A 16,464-nucleotide genomic window follows, 5' to 3' on the forward strand; every position below is an offset into this window, starting at 1 on the left:
GGGGGGGGGGAACACGTCCCACAGATCTGCACGCAGCGGGGTGCAGGGGCAGGGTGTCCACTTCAGGCTCCAGCTCCCTGTCCTGCTGCCTTCTCTGCAGCCCAGCAGGTGTGACCCAGCATGGCAGGGAAGAGCAGGACTGGGCAGGGAAGCTTGCTGCCACTGCTGGGAGCTCTGCACCGCCCTGAAGAAGCACCCCTTGCAGCCTGGCAGCAGCAGGGGCAGTGGCGCAGAGTTGTGCCCCATGCTGGTGCCGGGTGGGCAGGGGGCACTTTGCCAGCAGCAGCAATGAGCTTCCCCACCCAGCCCCGATGGACCGTGGAGGCCCTGGGGGGGAGGGCAGCAGGATGCGGAGCCTGAGCTCGCAGCAGGCAGCCTGCACCCAACCCACCACACGGGCTTCGCTCCGGCTGTGGGGGAGGAGGAGCCGGGCTCCACACTGCACTCCCCCACAGCCATCGCTCCCTCCCATGGGAAGCAGCTGGGGTTCAGGCGCTGCTGCGGGGGACCTGGGTGCCTGGCCCCATAGCCCTGGTAGTAGGGGGCCCTCCAGCAGGGCTAGGGAAGGCAGGCTGTGGGTGGGAAGTGAGGGGCACCAGCACGGCTGGTAGGCTGTGGCTTGGGAGTGAGGCGCCTGGACCTGCGTCCTAGTGAGCAAAGGGGGCAGAGGGAGCTCTGATCTTCCATGATAAAAAGCCCACAATCAAATACAAAAATCTATAGGTACTTTATTTTATTATAGTGATTAAGGCACTGGCAGACTTCCAAATTGTGTTAAAATTGTAAATATATCAGTCATCCGTTGTGTTCAACTGGTACCTATATATAGATGTAGATATATAGATATATTAGTGATGTTTCATTTTAACAGCAGGTTTTGGTTTTTTGCTTTTTAAATCAGAGAATCTGTGATTTTTAAAGAGAAAACCAGAATCCCTGATTATGATGCAGTGCCAATAAGTTGTGTGCTATCCTTATGAGAGAAAGAGTTAGCTTATTTAAAGTATATCTTTAGATCCTACTACCCTGTGTCAAGTGACGTTTCCACAGTACTTACTACAAGTTTAGCTTGATGAAGGCATGCACAATCTGGCTGATTATTTCCAAGTAATTTTATGTTTCCGTGTACTGGAAAAATGCTATTTGATATTTTGCAGTACTCAGTAGGCTTCGTTTGGTGTTTATGATGCACATAATGTTAAATATATTCACACTTATTTAAATGCATTAATTTTCATGAAAGGTATTGCATTGTAAGCACAAACAAGAGAACCATCTGTGTATTTGTGCAGACTGCCCAGCACTTCAGCGTACGAGCTACTCATGGAGACAACTGAATTCATCTTCATAACACCTCTGTGAGGAAAGCAAGTGTCATTATGTCCATTTTACAGGTGGCAAGGCTGAATCAAAGAATAACTCGGTGATGTACTTGGGATCACACAGGTAACAAGAGCAGGGAATTCATAAGCCCCTCTCTACTCAGTTGCAGTCCAGTGTTTTAGCCTCAAAACTACGATTCCTCTCAACATCCTATTTCCTTAAGTACATTAAATGAACACCACTGGGTTTAAGTGCAGGCAACATTTCATGGTCTGTTTTATTTTCTTATTCATTTAACAGAACTTCTTCATAAACTTTAATTGTCTCTATTTTCTTCAGGTCAAAATATGTTAAACTAAAGACTATTTAAAAGACATTTAGTATATTTCCCTCTTGCTGTCCATACAAAAGATAATAAAATAACCAACCAGTGCCTCTAAATTACCTTTCCATGCAAGACCTCAAAAGTGCTTTATAAACATTAATAAATGGTGCTGTATAGTACTTGAGTTGCAAGTTGGAGGGATACAGCCTACTGACGCTCTGTCAGGTCCTCTGGTTCCCCACCCTATTCTGAATCCAAGTGAAAATACTAGTCATAATTGTCAAATACCAAACAGGCTGTTGCTTGGCTACCACAGATACAGCAAGTTAAGCCATCTGAGCTATGCAAGATATCCAGGACCATGTGAAGTGGCAAGGTCTCACATGCAAAAGCATAATTACAGAAAGATCCTGAACTAGTCATCTTGTAAGAATAAATTTGCAGTCCCCCATGGCAGGGCTCACAAGCACATGCACATGCGGCGGGTGCAACTACATGTAAAATGAATGCAAAAAAACTGTGGCGCATATCACACTGGAGTTTATTGCTCACAGGTGCAGTGTCTTCATGTGCATCAAGGACGGCAGCATGTTGAGCCAGGTCAGAGCAGCCCCGGCTGGCAGTGGGCCCAGGGGGTCAGCCTCCCAGCCCGGGGGCTGCTCCAGCCTGCCTCAGTGTGCTGCAGGGGGGCTGGCTGAGGCATAAGGGTGCTCCAGGGCAGGGCAGGCAGCCCCACGCTGAAGGACCCTCGTGCCCCAGCATCTACAAGTGCGTTGCTGTGCATTAAATAATGCCACTGCAGGATGGTACTTGTACTTACAAGTACTAACCTATGGCGGAGTTAGTTTCCTATGGCCTAACAGGGACAATTATGCACATGCCAAAACTTTACTACGGAGGTAATTAAGCAGTTCCCCAGTAAGCGTCTCGTGTAGGTGCACCCAAGAAAAATATAAACTTCCCTATGATATATAACAGGCTATGCTCTGAGCCACACAGAATCCCCCATGGCTAAAAGTACTAGCATCCCTTTAATTTTTATTCTTGGATGGAGAGTCCTGTGTTTGTGATCTTATGAACTGGAGGCAACCCCCCACCAAAAAAAACCCCTTCATCGCAAAGCAGGGGACCAAGATTTCAGCTCTCATAGGCACTATGAGTTTGGGAGCACTGAAATGATACGTTTAGATGCTATGGAAAGATTTAGCCTTCTGTTCTGCACCCCCAAGAAATGCCTGTCACAGACCTAGCGTTGCCCAAAGGGAGTTTTGATTTCATGACTTTAGCAGCTCACACTTCCCTTAGAGCTGTGGGAAGGTTTTCACCACAGAAGTTGCACGTGGTAGGGAGAAATGGAACCGGAGAGGGACAGCTAAACATCCTGAACAGCATTAATAAGCACCTATGAACAATGACATCTTCCACACGATAGAAACCCAAAAGGTGAACGGGAAACATTTATGTTAGGCAAAGTTTGTCCTCTGCAATTACTCAATTCCTACATGAATAATCATGATGTTACTTGGCTCTGAAGACCACGGGGGAATAAAATGTCAGTGCTACAGCTGCCAAATTTCCTGCTACCAGCCTTTCAAATTAAAGAAAAAACAATACAAATGCAAAATTTAATTAGTTAGTAAAAGCCCAAATCCTTGCCTAAAGCCCAGCTCTTCCTGTAATATTGCATTCTTTTCTTCTTGTGTAAACTTCTCATTATAAAGGAGACATCTTCATAATATAATAATTCTGGTTATAATGTAACTGCTGGTAACATAACTCCTGCATTAGAAAAGGCAGCATGCTCTAGTAATGTTGTTTTAATATAATTTGTGTACTGCAGGAACTGACTGAACCTGATCATTTAGAATTTGATCAATGTGAATTAGTGTCTTAAAGAGATAAACCATTTGATAATTTAGAATTTGATCAATGTGAATCAGGGCCTTGCAAAGATAAAGACATTTATCATGCACATTTGGAATATCAGACTAATTCATACAGCACTGAAGTACCTAAGGAGGCATCAGTAAGTACTGCAGACAAAGTACAGAGGACCCGTCAGTTCTCTGATATAAACATATACATGTATTTAGTTTTCTCCTTCAAATGAGGGAAATTATCCAAAAAGACTGCTGAAGCTAAAGGTGATGTGCTTTCAAGGCTTAAACAGAGCCAGGAAAGAGAAATCCAAGGAGGACATGGAGGTAGATTATTTCTAACTCCAGAAATACATTTCTGTTTAAAAGGAGAAGCTGAAATGCAAGCTATCTGCATGCAATGAACAAAAATGCTAGACATGTTTAAAATTAGGTGGAGCGGCTTCCTAACATTACCACAATTAGTTCCATTAATCTCACACTTCCAACTTGAAATCACACTGACATGCAGCGCATTGGTTTATGCATTTAACAGAATTATAAATTTAACAGTTCAACCCTGTTTAATTCTTCTTTTACAGCCAATTAAACAAGCTCTTTAAATATTGTTGCTTGAAACTGTCCTCAATTCTCATATTCAATTACACTGAACACAAGTAGTGCTTGGTGACCCAAAAGAGCATCTTTCTTTAGGTTTCACTAAATCATTCATAATTTATGTATCAAACCACACACAAATGACTGTGTTAACTAACATCTGTTAAGTTGAAACCCTCAAGACTACGGAAATTCACAGTTTTAAGAAGTGACTTGAACACAAGGGAAAATGTGAAATATGGGAAAATACAGATAAATTTACTGATTTCAAGTTCCCCTTGTTGGATAATTATCAAATCTCTCTCAGTGAGATGCACTGAATTAGTGCATTTACAAATTCTTTCTAGTCAGCCTCTCTCCGCCTATCCTGCTTTTAAGCAAAGGAGCAAAACCAGAATCTGACTACATGCAACAAACTTCAAAAATTCGGATAAAATGAGATCAGGGCCCAAAATCTCCATATTTCTGGCTCTGCAAAACAGAACGATCCATGCTTTAACATGGACTTCAGTGGAATTCTTCATAGGCTTAAAACTTAAGGACGTGTTTAAATTCTAGCCCACAAAACACCTGCTGAAGGCCGTGGACAGTTCTCCTGCTGCAACTCCGTCCATAATTTTAATACAGTATTTTCTGTCTTCATTTCTTTTGTATCGTGTGTTTTTCTTTCACTTTTTTTAGCCCTATTTCAGAGTTCATTTTAGGGCTGTTCAGATCTGTTGCCAAACCGTAATCGGGTACAAGTATTGCAGATTACTGATGATAAACAGAGTTACAAAGCCCCACCAGGGGACTTGCCATCTGTGGATGACTAAAAACAGACAACTGACTTTGAAGGACCTGTTTGTGTTTATAGCCTAAGGGTCTACATGTAGGTATTATAATCTGCAGAGCTGAGACATAATAGCCTCAATTAGCCTGCTATGTTGCCTTACTTTCATATGAAAGCCAAAATTCCTTGAAAATTATTTCCCTCCAAGGGTCCAATTAAGAGAAAATGGTCTCACCAAGTTTAAGAACTTTACAATCCCTTTCTCCATATCTCCTTTGGTCCTCTCTAGCTAAGAAGGACTTTCAACATTCTTGAAAGTTGTCTCTTAAGCTCCCAGATGTTATAGGCATTGCCTGAAATTTTGTCACGCGAGATAGCTTACAGTTCGCAGATGATACTAAATTATTTTGTGTAGTCAAATCCCAAACTGAGGGAGATGAGCTGCAGCAAAATTTTACAGAACTTAATGGGTGGGTAAAAAGGTGACAGATGATCTTCAGTGGTGTCAAGTGCAAAGTAACACGTGTGAGGAAAAAAAACCTCAAATATACATACACGACGCCGGGCTGTGAACTAACTTGTACAATTCAGCAACAAAAAAACCCAAACATCTCGGAGACATTTTAGACAGTTCTCCAAAAAACACTGTCTCACTGTGCAACAGTGAAAAGGAGATAAAAAATATATACATCATCGAGGCACTACATAATCCATGGTGCACCCACATCTTGAATATCATGTGCAGTACTGATCGCTACATCTCACAGAGGATGTAGTGGAATTAAAAAGAGGTCTAGAGAAGGACACCCAAGATGATCAGGGGTATGGAGCATCTGCCAGCTCAGGTGAGACAAGAAAGGCTAGGCTCTTCCGTTTGGAAAAGAGAAGGCTAAAAGAGCATATGGCAAAGGTCTATAAATCAGGAAGGGTGTGCATAACATTAATAGGTAACTATTATTCACTAAGTCCCAAAATATAACAACAAAGGAGCACCCACTGGAACGAGCAGGAGGCAGGTTTAAACCAAACAAGAAGTACTTCTACGTAGCACATTATTAAGCTATGGAACTCACTGCCACCGGAGGCTGTAGAGGCAGACAATATAACCAAGTTTAAAAACGGGCTACATGAATTAATGGCGAACAGATCCATTAATCATTATGAAATAGAGCAGGCGGGGTTGTATTCTCTGACATCCCCAACAAAGCTGAATCATGCTATTGAGTCAATCAGTGCTCCTTCTCTAGCCCAAACCTGGCTCCTGTAGATTAAAGACTTCAGTCTGTAGCGCTGGTAGCTTTAACCACCGGTAAATTTGTAAGTGAACATTAACAGCAATATCACAACAGCTCTTATGACTGTAACATACATAATTATTTCACTTTCAGGTTGTTTTAATATTTTATCCTTTTGTATGTTAATATGAACAGTCAAGCAACTGATGGGTTGTCGGCTCTGCACTCGTTTTCACACCACACCAAAAAAAACTGGACACAGTACTTTTTTATTTATTTTTTAATAAAGCATTTACTGGTTGATGGTGAGAGTGAGGGCTGTAAAAAATTATTTTCAGGCTCACCTGAAAAATGATGAATGGTGCCGTCTGCCTAATGGACAAATTGGCGGCAACAGAAAAGTGCAAAGCTAAGGGTCAAAATTGCTTTGGCCCATCAATTGTTGTATCTTCATTTCACCATCCTCAGAACTAATTAAAACAATTTAACTTGACTATCACTTCTAAGGGTAAATTTCAATAGCTAATTTTAATGCCTTTCATGCTACACACACATGAAATTAATTCTACTGGAAGGCAACGTTGACACCCAAGTTTTGGTATTCCATTAATGAAGATATATGTTTAACAAGTACATTTTTATACCCTTTCTTACACAGTGTCACATATAAACTAATTACTCACTGTACTGCCAGTTTATGCAGCTTGTAATGTACTGTGGCCTGAATACCATTATTGCTATTGGCATCCTTTCATCTGCGAGAGACGGTGGATGTTAGAGCCTATGACATAGATGGTTTCCAGTGTCTCACGTAACTCAATAGTCCAATCTAAGATTTGTATGATCTGTGGCAGTGGTTGCAAGGTCATGGGTCATGGTTGGTTGCTTCCTACAGACTTTTTTCTCTTCAAGCTGTTGGAACCAGTTCCTGTCATGGGCTTTAATGCCCTGGTGGAGACGATGATGCCACTTCGTCCTATCTCTCGCCAAGGTTTCCCAATGGACAGGATCAATTCCAAATACCTTCATACCACGCTTGGATCTTTGTAGTGAAGCTTGGGGCATCCTAATGTTCTTGTTCCCTCCGATAGTTCCCCATATAGCATGTCCTTGGGTATATGCCCATCTTCCAATCTGCTCAGGTGGTTTAGCCAGCACAGTTGTGTCCGAGTAGGGATGTCACACTTGGTAAATCTGCCCTTTAAAGAACCTCTGTGTTGGTAACTTTATCTTGCTATTTGATGTTGAGTGTGTGGTATAAACTGTGCAGGTGGAAACTGTTTAACTTTTTCTCTTGATGTGCATAAGTTGTCCATGTTTTCCCACCCCACATGAGAGTGGCTATGCATGCAAGCTTTGTACAGTAGCATTTTGGTCTTGATGGCAAGCATTGAGTTGTTCCATGCTCTTTTAGTTAGCCTGCTGAAGGTGGTGGCAGCCTTTCTGATACAAACATTAAATTCTCCATCCAGTGAGAGATCAGCGGTCACTGTAGCACCTAGGCAGCTGAATTTCTGGACTACTTCTAGGTAGTTCTTATTTAGGGTGATTGATGGATCTTGATGGATCCTGTCCTAGCACAACTGTTTTCTTTATGCTGACAGTGAAAGCAAATGCCTGACAAGCTCTTGAAAGGCAATCCGTAAGTTCTTGGAGTAGGTCTTTGTTGTGGGATTTAAGGGCAGCATCATCAGTGCATAGAAGCTCCCTGATAAGCACCTTTCTAACTTTAGTCTGTGCCTCAAGTCATGATAGATGAAGAGTTTCCCATCCAATCTTGTGCGAAGATACACACCACCTCCCAGGTCTTTAAACGCGCAGTTCAGGAGTCCCAAGAAGAAGATTCCAAAGAGCGTAGGGGCAAAAACACATCCTTGCTTCACTCCGCTTTTCATCTCGAAGCTGTCCAATGCGGACCCCTTGAACTGATCAGGTGTGTTTATGTTGTCGTGGAAGAAATGTATAAACCGTAACAGAATTGGTGGGCTTCCTATCTTTTCTAGGACTGCTGATGTTCACAGAACTGACAGCCATCTGGAATCTAAGTGAGATGATACACTCTCATTTTCCAATGGGTATTTCTATAAGCTTTACCAACTTGTTACTCACAGTGAAACCGATGCGTGCAGACGATTTTCTTCCATGCTTTTATCTTGCCAAAAGAAGGCAGAACTGACCTCTTGCACAGAACCAATATCTAGTTCTATCCAAGTAATGTACTATGGCCAGAATACCAACCTTCCCCCAAATTCAGTCATTTCAACAAGCAGCCTACCCACAGCATATTGCAAGGTCAGGAACAGAATTTTTGCCTGCTATAACATGAACAGATGGAAAATGAAGCAAGTCTTGCGTTCGAAAGCTTGTCTAACTTTATTCCAACCATGCAGTTGGTGTAATAAAAGATATCACCCCAAATAAATCTGTGTGTCTCGCATAATTCTTGGACCATCAAGCTGCAGGATCACTCTAGCACTAGCATAACATGAAGAGAAATTCAACAAGTTCACATCCTCAAAAATAAAGATCTTACTTGAATCTAGCTTCCACTTCATTGGCTGCTTTTTGGTACTGCTCCGTAGTCACTTTGTAGAACTGTGCACTCTGAAAAGAGGGAAAAGCAAAACTTTGTGATCCACCTGATATTTATAGATTAGAAAACACATATTTGTCTCTGTAGGGAACATACAAAGAGTTAAAGTTCTGGCACTACATTATTCACAGTCTAATTCTGACAAATAAAAGGTAGGACAATTAAAACATAAGAAGAAAGCACAGACATTATTGGTGCACACTTCATCTTAAAGTAAGAATGCTTCAAAAAAGGGGGTGCTTTTAAGGAGGAACTGGAATGAGAACAATTACGATACAGCAATTACAAAGCTGTTTCTCTGATTGGGAACTCTGAAGTTTTTACACGACTGAGTGATTACAAACTAAATCCTTATTTTTGCATGATGGTATAAATGCTTGTATGCTCAGACATACATCCCTCACATATTTTGTGGATGTGGTATTCTTGTCATAAATTTCTCTCATACGATAAATTAACAATGCATCCTTTCCTATCACTTCCTTACTCACTCATTCATCATCTTGGGACTTATTTTAACATCCCAAACTTCTGAGTAACTGAGTTTTCTTCTTTAAATCAATCTGCTCCAGAACCAAATTCCATCTCCCCTAAATCCTGGAATACTTCTCTCTTCCTGCTCCACCAAATCAACCGTTTCCAAAATGCAGGACAGGCAAGATTCAGTTTCAGGGAAGTCAAACTTTTCTGTAACTAAATATGTCAAGGCTTCACAGTGGGGCATACAACATTTGGAGACAACTGACTATAAAGTTCTGACTTTTTATGTCTAGATAATATATGTTAGGTATTTTTAAAAAGCCTTTTATGGCTCCATCTGAGCCCTAACACAGCTGGACTTAAGACAGTATAACTAAGGCACCTGGCTTCACAGCTGGAAGAATAAAAAGTTAAATAAAGCTGTTCAAAACTCTTTAACATGTGGGACCTATTACAGAACACATGAGGACTTGGAGTGACGTAGAGGTTTCATCAGCACTTACAAGAACCCACTTTTGCATTTGCCACATTTAAATAATGCGGGAAACCAAAAATAAGTAAATAAATAAATAAATCAAGCTAGCACGCCAATAAACTCTTCATGGCTATACATATGCAATTATAACACTAAACACTTTTAAACTCTACCAATGTATAACAATGTTACACAGCAAGGCTAATTGTTTTGTGGATACTATGGCAATATTTAACCTGCACAGATGGTTGCAGTACAGCCTATGGAATTTGTAATTCTGGATTTTCTTCTTTTATAGTTTCATGATTGAAGGAGAGAGAGACATAAACAATATTTTTCCTAAACTGTTCTTGTAAAGGCCTCAGCCTTGAACCAGAGAGGACACCCCCTCACCCCCCATCAAAAAGGTGATTTGCTGTCCACAATCAGTGGGTCGGGCTATATACCCCCTAATCAATGGTTATATGTAGCAAATTAGTGAAAAGAAAAATCATCTAAAATCAGTTGCTGGACTAGAGACTAAGATGAAACCTTAAACATATTTCACTTAGTACCAAAGAGGCAGCGCCATCTGGCAAGAAGAGACTTTTTTCTTTTCATTTGAGCTATACTTCTTCCAAGGGTTTTCCTAATAAATTATGAATTTGAGGTATACAGAAATCATTTAACAAATACTAAGCTCAAAAGAAGGGCAAAATTGTGTTTCAAGTCTAATACTTTGTTGCAAATTATAACAAATTGTGTAACATACACTGAGTCTGAAGGGCACAAAAAGATCACACAGTGTATGGTGGTCCACTGCACTCTTGCATCTGAGGGTCAGTTCTAATAATTCATTTGTACTGAAGTCAAGGTTTCATGCATGGGACCAAAGGTAGTTTATTTTTTAATAAATCATTGTTGGCCACTAAGAAAATGAAAATGAAATCCTCTTCACACCAGTGACCCCTTTGCATTTAGCAATCTTAGTTGTCCAATGACAGTCACATCCAGGTTTCTTGGATGTAGATAAAATCAATAGGTATGTGATTAGACAGCAGAGTATGGTGTGAGTGTGGACAGGTCACCATTTGAGATGATGAATAGCTCTCTATCAACCTATAGTCCCCTACGATGCTAACATTTACTATAATCTTATTTGGGCTGCGATTTATCTTTCTTGTGCCTGATCAATAAAGATGAACACAACAGTTGTAAGGATCGATTGTAATTTTTTATCATTTTCAGGCATGAAGGCACATTTTTGACACAAAGACAATATTCTGAGTGTACTTGTTCTACTTTTTAATTGCAATCTGAGTGATCAACTGAGCTGCTATATATGCCAAGAGGTTTTAATCCTACTCTAAACTCAAGCTATCAAGAAATCATTTGTCATCTTAGATTGACTTTCCCATGCATTTCTTAGGCCATAACTTCCTCTGAATTTCATTCAGGATTTTCTTTCATATTATATATTTTTATAGATAGATAGGTACTCTGGACTTCAAAGATGAAATATTTTTAAAAAATCCTTCCTATTCCAAAGAATAAAAAGGCCTGTGACCCATGTTACAAATACAGACTAAGAATGATCACACTTGCTATAACGTGCTGTCAAATAGAAAGTACATTATGCATTGTTCATTAATGTACTAGCAGAGTAATGGCTTCATGAATAATAGCTTTTCTCTCTGCTCTGCTGTCAATGAAGAAGTTTCCTTGGTCTGCAGGTAAATAGATTTAGGCATCACATATATTTTTTTTTTTACACACACACACACACACTCTCTCTCTCTCTCTCTCTCTCTCTCTCTCTACTATATTTATTACATACAACCCTAAGCCCTCCCCACATTAAAAGAAAACTAAGGATACAAAGCCAACCAACAGAAAGTGAGGGAATGCTGGAATTAACGCTGCCTATGCAACCATGACACTCTTATGTGTACCCTATGGTACACTATTTAATTACAGTACAGCTTTTATTAGGTGATCATACACTATTTGTTTCTCAGGACCGTTGCCCCAACCAGTGCATAGGACTGACTGTGCCCAGGAAATAAATCATGATTGTGAAGTGAAGGAGAGCGACAGCACTAGAAACTTTCAGGCCTCATTTGTCGCAGGAATTGCAAAGCGTGTACTGTAATGCAAAAAGCTTCAGAAACTTCCACAAGAGATGGGAGGGTCTAATGGTTTGAGCACTTCAGTGTTACCCCAAAGAACTGGATTCTCTTCCCAAGTCTGTCAGAGTTCCTGTGTGACATGAAGCAAGATGCTAAAGCCAAACTTTTTGCAAATGGTCACTATTTGGGTGTTCCTCATTGTCTTTGTACCCAACTTGAGAAACAGTGTGATTGTCAGAGGGGCTGAGTGCTCATACTGCTGCTGCTGTTCAAGCTCTGCTCCTAATAGATAAAATGCTGTACCAATATTCATTACTCTGAAAAACCAGGCCCCAGATATCTCAGACTGGGCACCCCAAATCAGCAGACACCTTTAACAGCTTTGACCTAAATCACCATGCTTCAATTCAATATATGTAAAATGGGTATAAAATCATCTCGCCTCACATGAATTGTTAATAAGGCTACCTTTGCATTTATAATGCCACAGTTACAGGATCACAGGAAAGCCCATAATGGAATTAATTCTGCAATCAGTGTAGAATTTGCATTGTGTAAAATAAATAATACATAGAGCCACACACCATGCAGCGAGGTTAAAAAAACAGGAATGCCTAAGAGCTGCCTATTCAGAGAGCTCTGTGAATCCTTTGAGCCGGGCATCCCATGGAAAAAAACCAGCATGAGATTATGTAATTTAAAATGCATGCCAAAATGCATATGTTTGAAGAAGCTGCGTTTCAACTCCTGGACAACTTTAATTCAACTTCAGAATTCTTGATTTTTTTTTACTTACACTGTTTTTCAACACAAAAAAATTACACTTAAAAATCCTCAGTCCAGCTGGGAAGTTTCAATCTATAGCACAATCCTTTGTCACGTAAGACAATGGAGTTAACTTGAAATGTAGGAGAAAGCAGATAGTTAGGTTAGATATTGGGAAAAACTCTCTCACTAGGAGGGTGATGAAGCACTGGAGCAGGTTACCCAGAGAGGTGAGGAAAGCTCCATCCTTGGAGGTTTTTAAGACCTGGCTAGACAAAGCCTTGGCTGGGATGATGTGCTTGGGGTTGGTCCTTCTCTGAGCAGTGGGTTGGACTAGATCAGTGGTTTTCAACCTGTGGTCCGTGGGTGCCCAGCACATGTAGGGGGGCCGGGAAAGGTGGCTGTAAAGATGACTGGCAGTGCTTCTCAAAAGGGAAGCACTGCCAGTGCTGCTGCTGCTCCAGCTCCCCCCACAGCTAGAGGCCACCTGAGCACCAGCAGCAGCCCAGCACCAACAGCCAGAGTGCTGATGGGAAGCCCTGCCTCATCTTGCCACCACTTCACGTGGGACCCGGTGACGCTGCAGCCTCGCAGCCCCTCTGCTGGCCTGGCCAAATCAATCTACAGACTCTAATGGGTGTGTGTGCGCATGTGTGTGTGCATGCACACGAGAGAGAGACAGAGAGCGCACTTTCCAAATGGATGGAATTGGCATTGGGAAAATGGGCAGTGTCTTGAAGCACTTGCAGAAAGCTTGATTTGGAACAATAAGAACTGCATACATTTTTAGTGCAAGGTTAGGTCCGACAAAGCTGATGGAAGGCCACCAGCAAAAGTCTGGTGGGGCACAGGGGTATCTACTAGGTCAGTCTGTGCCCCAACTTTCCATCTTCACGGCACATCTAATATATGTGAACGTTTGAGGCTCTGATGTGGCAATCTGGGGGAATCTAGCCTGTGTATGCAGGGGACTTTACCTGATGGCCCCAGAAGCCCCCCTTGGTGCCATGTTCCTATGTGAATGAATTCTCCAAAAAACCTTTTTGGGTTGTATTATTGTTATTGTTACTGTATTTATTTTGAAACACAACTGTCAGTAATTATCTACTTACGTTTGCTGTACACTACAGGTTTCCAAAGGGGTCTGTGCCTCCTTCAAAATTTTTTAGGGGTCTGTGAAAGAGCAAAGGTTGAAAACCACTGGACCAGCTGACCTCCGCAGGCCCCATCTAACCCTAATTTTTGGTGATTCTATATCCTTTATGTCAGTGATTCTCAACCCAGGTCAAATAGCAATCCACAGTGTTAAACATTTCAACTTGCTGTGGCCTTTCTGACTTCTCTGCAGCAGAAAAACTCCTCTATTATTTTTCCACAGTCACAAACTAGGAAAAAATTAAGAGCTAGCATTTTCTGAGGAGTGCCTTGCGTCTCAAAAGATTGAGAACCACTGCTCTATGTGGACCTAACACCTCGATAGCAATGAGTCATAACCAGGGTACTGGGAGATTTTCAAAGGGTGCCTTAAGACCTGAGCAGATTAACCACTCCAGGCCTGTGAGGAGGTATGCAGACAGACACAGGCTCAGGACAGTCTCTGCCTAGCCATTCTCCATCCCCACTGCCTGACCCCCTGCAAAGAAGTAAGCAGTGGAATAAATATCGGCTTTTGCAGCTGGGTGCTGCTCAATTTGCAGAAGTCATGGAGGGATGCTTTGAGTCTAACGAGGGCCTCGAGTCTAAAAAGGTTAAGAATCACTGCTCTATGGGGATGGAGCACAGAGTCCTTGCCCGCAGGATGTACACATATTTCCTAAACACCAATGGATGCCGAGACCCTGGGACCCTCAGCTCGTTCCAGATTTTGAAAGTGATTATGTCTGAGTACTTACCAACCCTTCTGCCCTTTCCCCCTTTTTCTCTTCCTCCTGGCCGGTTCCTGTCCTATTCCTCTGCCAAATCTTGCTCCTATCCTCTCTCTCCAAGTAATGCCTGACTTTTCTCCCTGCAGGGCCCTTGTTCCTCTATGAAAAGTCCTGCTTGTAACCTTCTCCCCAGTCTCCTTTTGCTCCTCTCCCTTACTCCAGTTCCTACCCTGCATGCTCCCTCTCCACCTTGGTGAGACCGCTCTTCCTCCATTCTGCCTGAGCACCAGCAGAACCACCTGGAGCACAGGAGAGAGGGGCTGCTGCAGTGCAGATGGTGTTGAGCTGCCAGAGGGCAGGCCTACACTGCAAACTTGCAGTGCCATGCTGCACTGTAGTCCAGTGTGCTGTACTGCTACTTGCACACCATCACCTCAACTAGAAGCAGGATAGCCAGGTATGCGTGGGATTGTGGACAGGCTACCCTATTTCTGGTTGGGGAGTAGGGCAGCCAGGTACAGTTAGTCTACAATATATAGATATACACATAAGCTCACACTCCAACAAGTACAAACTGCGAGTTTGTGACGCTTTTAAGTTGGACCAATTTAAACCGATTTTCACGTGGGTGGCAAACAGCACAACCAACCCACACAATCTCCTGCCAGGTCCTATGTTTCTGCAACAAAGCATACAGCGTTCACTTCCCTTCCTATCTACTCAGGAGAACAGATGAGCTTTATACTGTGCCTTCATGCTAGGTATTTTGTTGTGCAGACAGTAAACCCTTTTGGAGCAGAGAAGGCCTAAATCCTGCAAATATTTATACAGGTAACTTCATGTGTACAGGTAGTTTAACTAACCCCGCAGTAAATCCTGCACACATTTACACAGGTAACTGTATATGTACAGGTAGGCTAACTAACCCCGCATGGATTAATCTTGTGTCCAGTTACTCATCTGCATAATTTTTGGAAGATCCGGGCCTAAGCAGACAGCAGAAAGTAGCAGTAGAGGTTAGGATGCAATGAAGCCAAAACAGCTGAGCTGTGGTGTCGGGAGTACACTTGTACTCCTGTTCAAAGGATGCAAGTGTCTGCATCTGCTGGTCTTTTCAAAGATGTGCCTTTTCAAGAAGCACAATAAGGAGACCTGGGAAAGATGTATGGGGAGGGGAGGAGCCTGTAAACAAAAGGGAACTCAATTCGCTCTGTAAAGTTAGGTACCTTTTAAACATGAAAATAATGAGCTAAGCTGAGTACAGGAAACGTCCAAATATTAGGAAAGACATTTTAAAATCACATCAACTCTAGAATTCTCTTCCTTCAACAGAAGTAGAAGAAACCACTGGTTAAAGAATATGCTGTGATGGGACAGAAGAGCATTCCTTCTGCTAGATGGCAACGGTTTGAAAGCTCTGTTGTAGAAAAATCAGTATACAGGCTCTTACAGGTCAGCTGTTTTGCCTCCATGTGAAACCTCAAAGCACAGCTGCATTTTTACCTAGGCTGAAAATCTTCAGAAGGCTTGCAGCAAGCTAGGGCTCCAAAAGATCTTGTGTCATCCAAGTGGATAAAAGGTTATCAGCAGAAGCAAGAGAAACCGAGAGCCCTCATTTAATTTCACAAAAGGAGCGTCACCTAGACATGCTATTTCATTACGAACGTGCTGAAACTGGCTTTATTGCACAGATGTACCACAACTTCTTTTCCCTATTGAAGATTCTCTTTTAAGTGCCTTGGCTCTTCAAACCTGAACAAATTCAATGTGAACTTACTGTCCGCGCAATCTGTTTAAAGGGTTTTATTTAATAGTTATGTGGTTAATGGCTTATTTGACAAAGAAAAGGATGCGGTTCTTTTTTGTATAAAAGACAAATCTGGCCTTTATTGTAAGTTAGTGGCATGCAAGATAAAAATGAAAGACCTGATTTTCAAAGGTGCTCAATGCTTGCATCTCCCACTGGAGGGAACAGAAGCTTAGATTGTTTGGCACCTTTGAAAATCAGACCAGAGACATTTTTCCCTACAAGATTAAAAAAAAAAAAAA

General features: G+C 41.9%; 1 protein-coding gene across 6 annotated transcripts in view; it reads right to left on the reverse strand.

Moving 5' to 3' along the window:
- CHCHD3 (coiled-coil-helix-coiled-coil-helix domain containing 3) overlaps window positions 1-16,464 on the reverse strand; it is a 270,801-nt gene that overhangs the window by 48,562 nt on the left and 205,775 nt on the right. For all 6 annotated transcript variants that reach the window (XM_019509627.1, XM_019509624.1, XM_019509626.1 and 3 more), the window contains one exon: window positions 8,663-8,733. In XM_019509627.1, the coding sequence (XP_019365172.1) occupies window positions 8,663-8,733 (71 nt within the window). The remainder of the gene's footprint in view (window positions 1-8,662; window positions 8,734-16,464) is intronic.

This window comes from Gavialis gangeticus, unplaced genomic scaffold (genome assembly GCF_001723915.1).
Source record: "Gavialis gangeticus isolate Ggan-Ray unplaced genomic scaffold, GavGan_comp1, whole genome shotgun sequence".
In the NCBI taxonomy this organism is placed as follows: domain Eukaryota; kingdom Metazoa; phylum Chordata; order Crocodylia; family Gavialidae; genus Gavialis; species Gavialis gangeticus.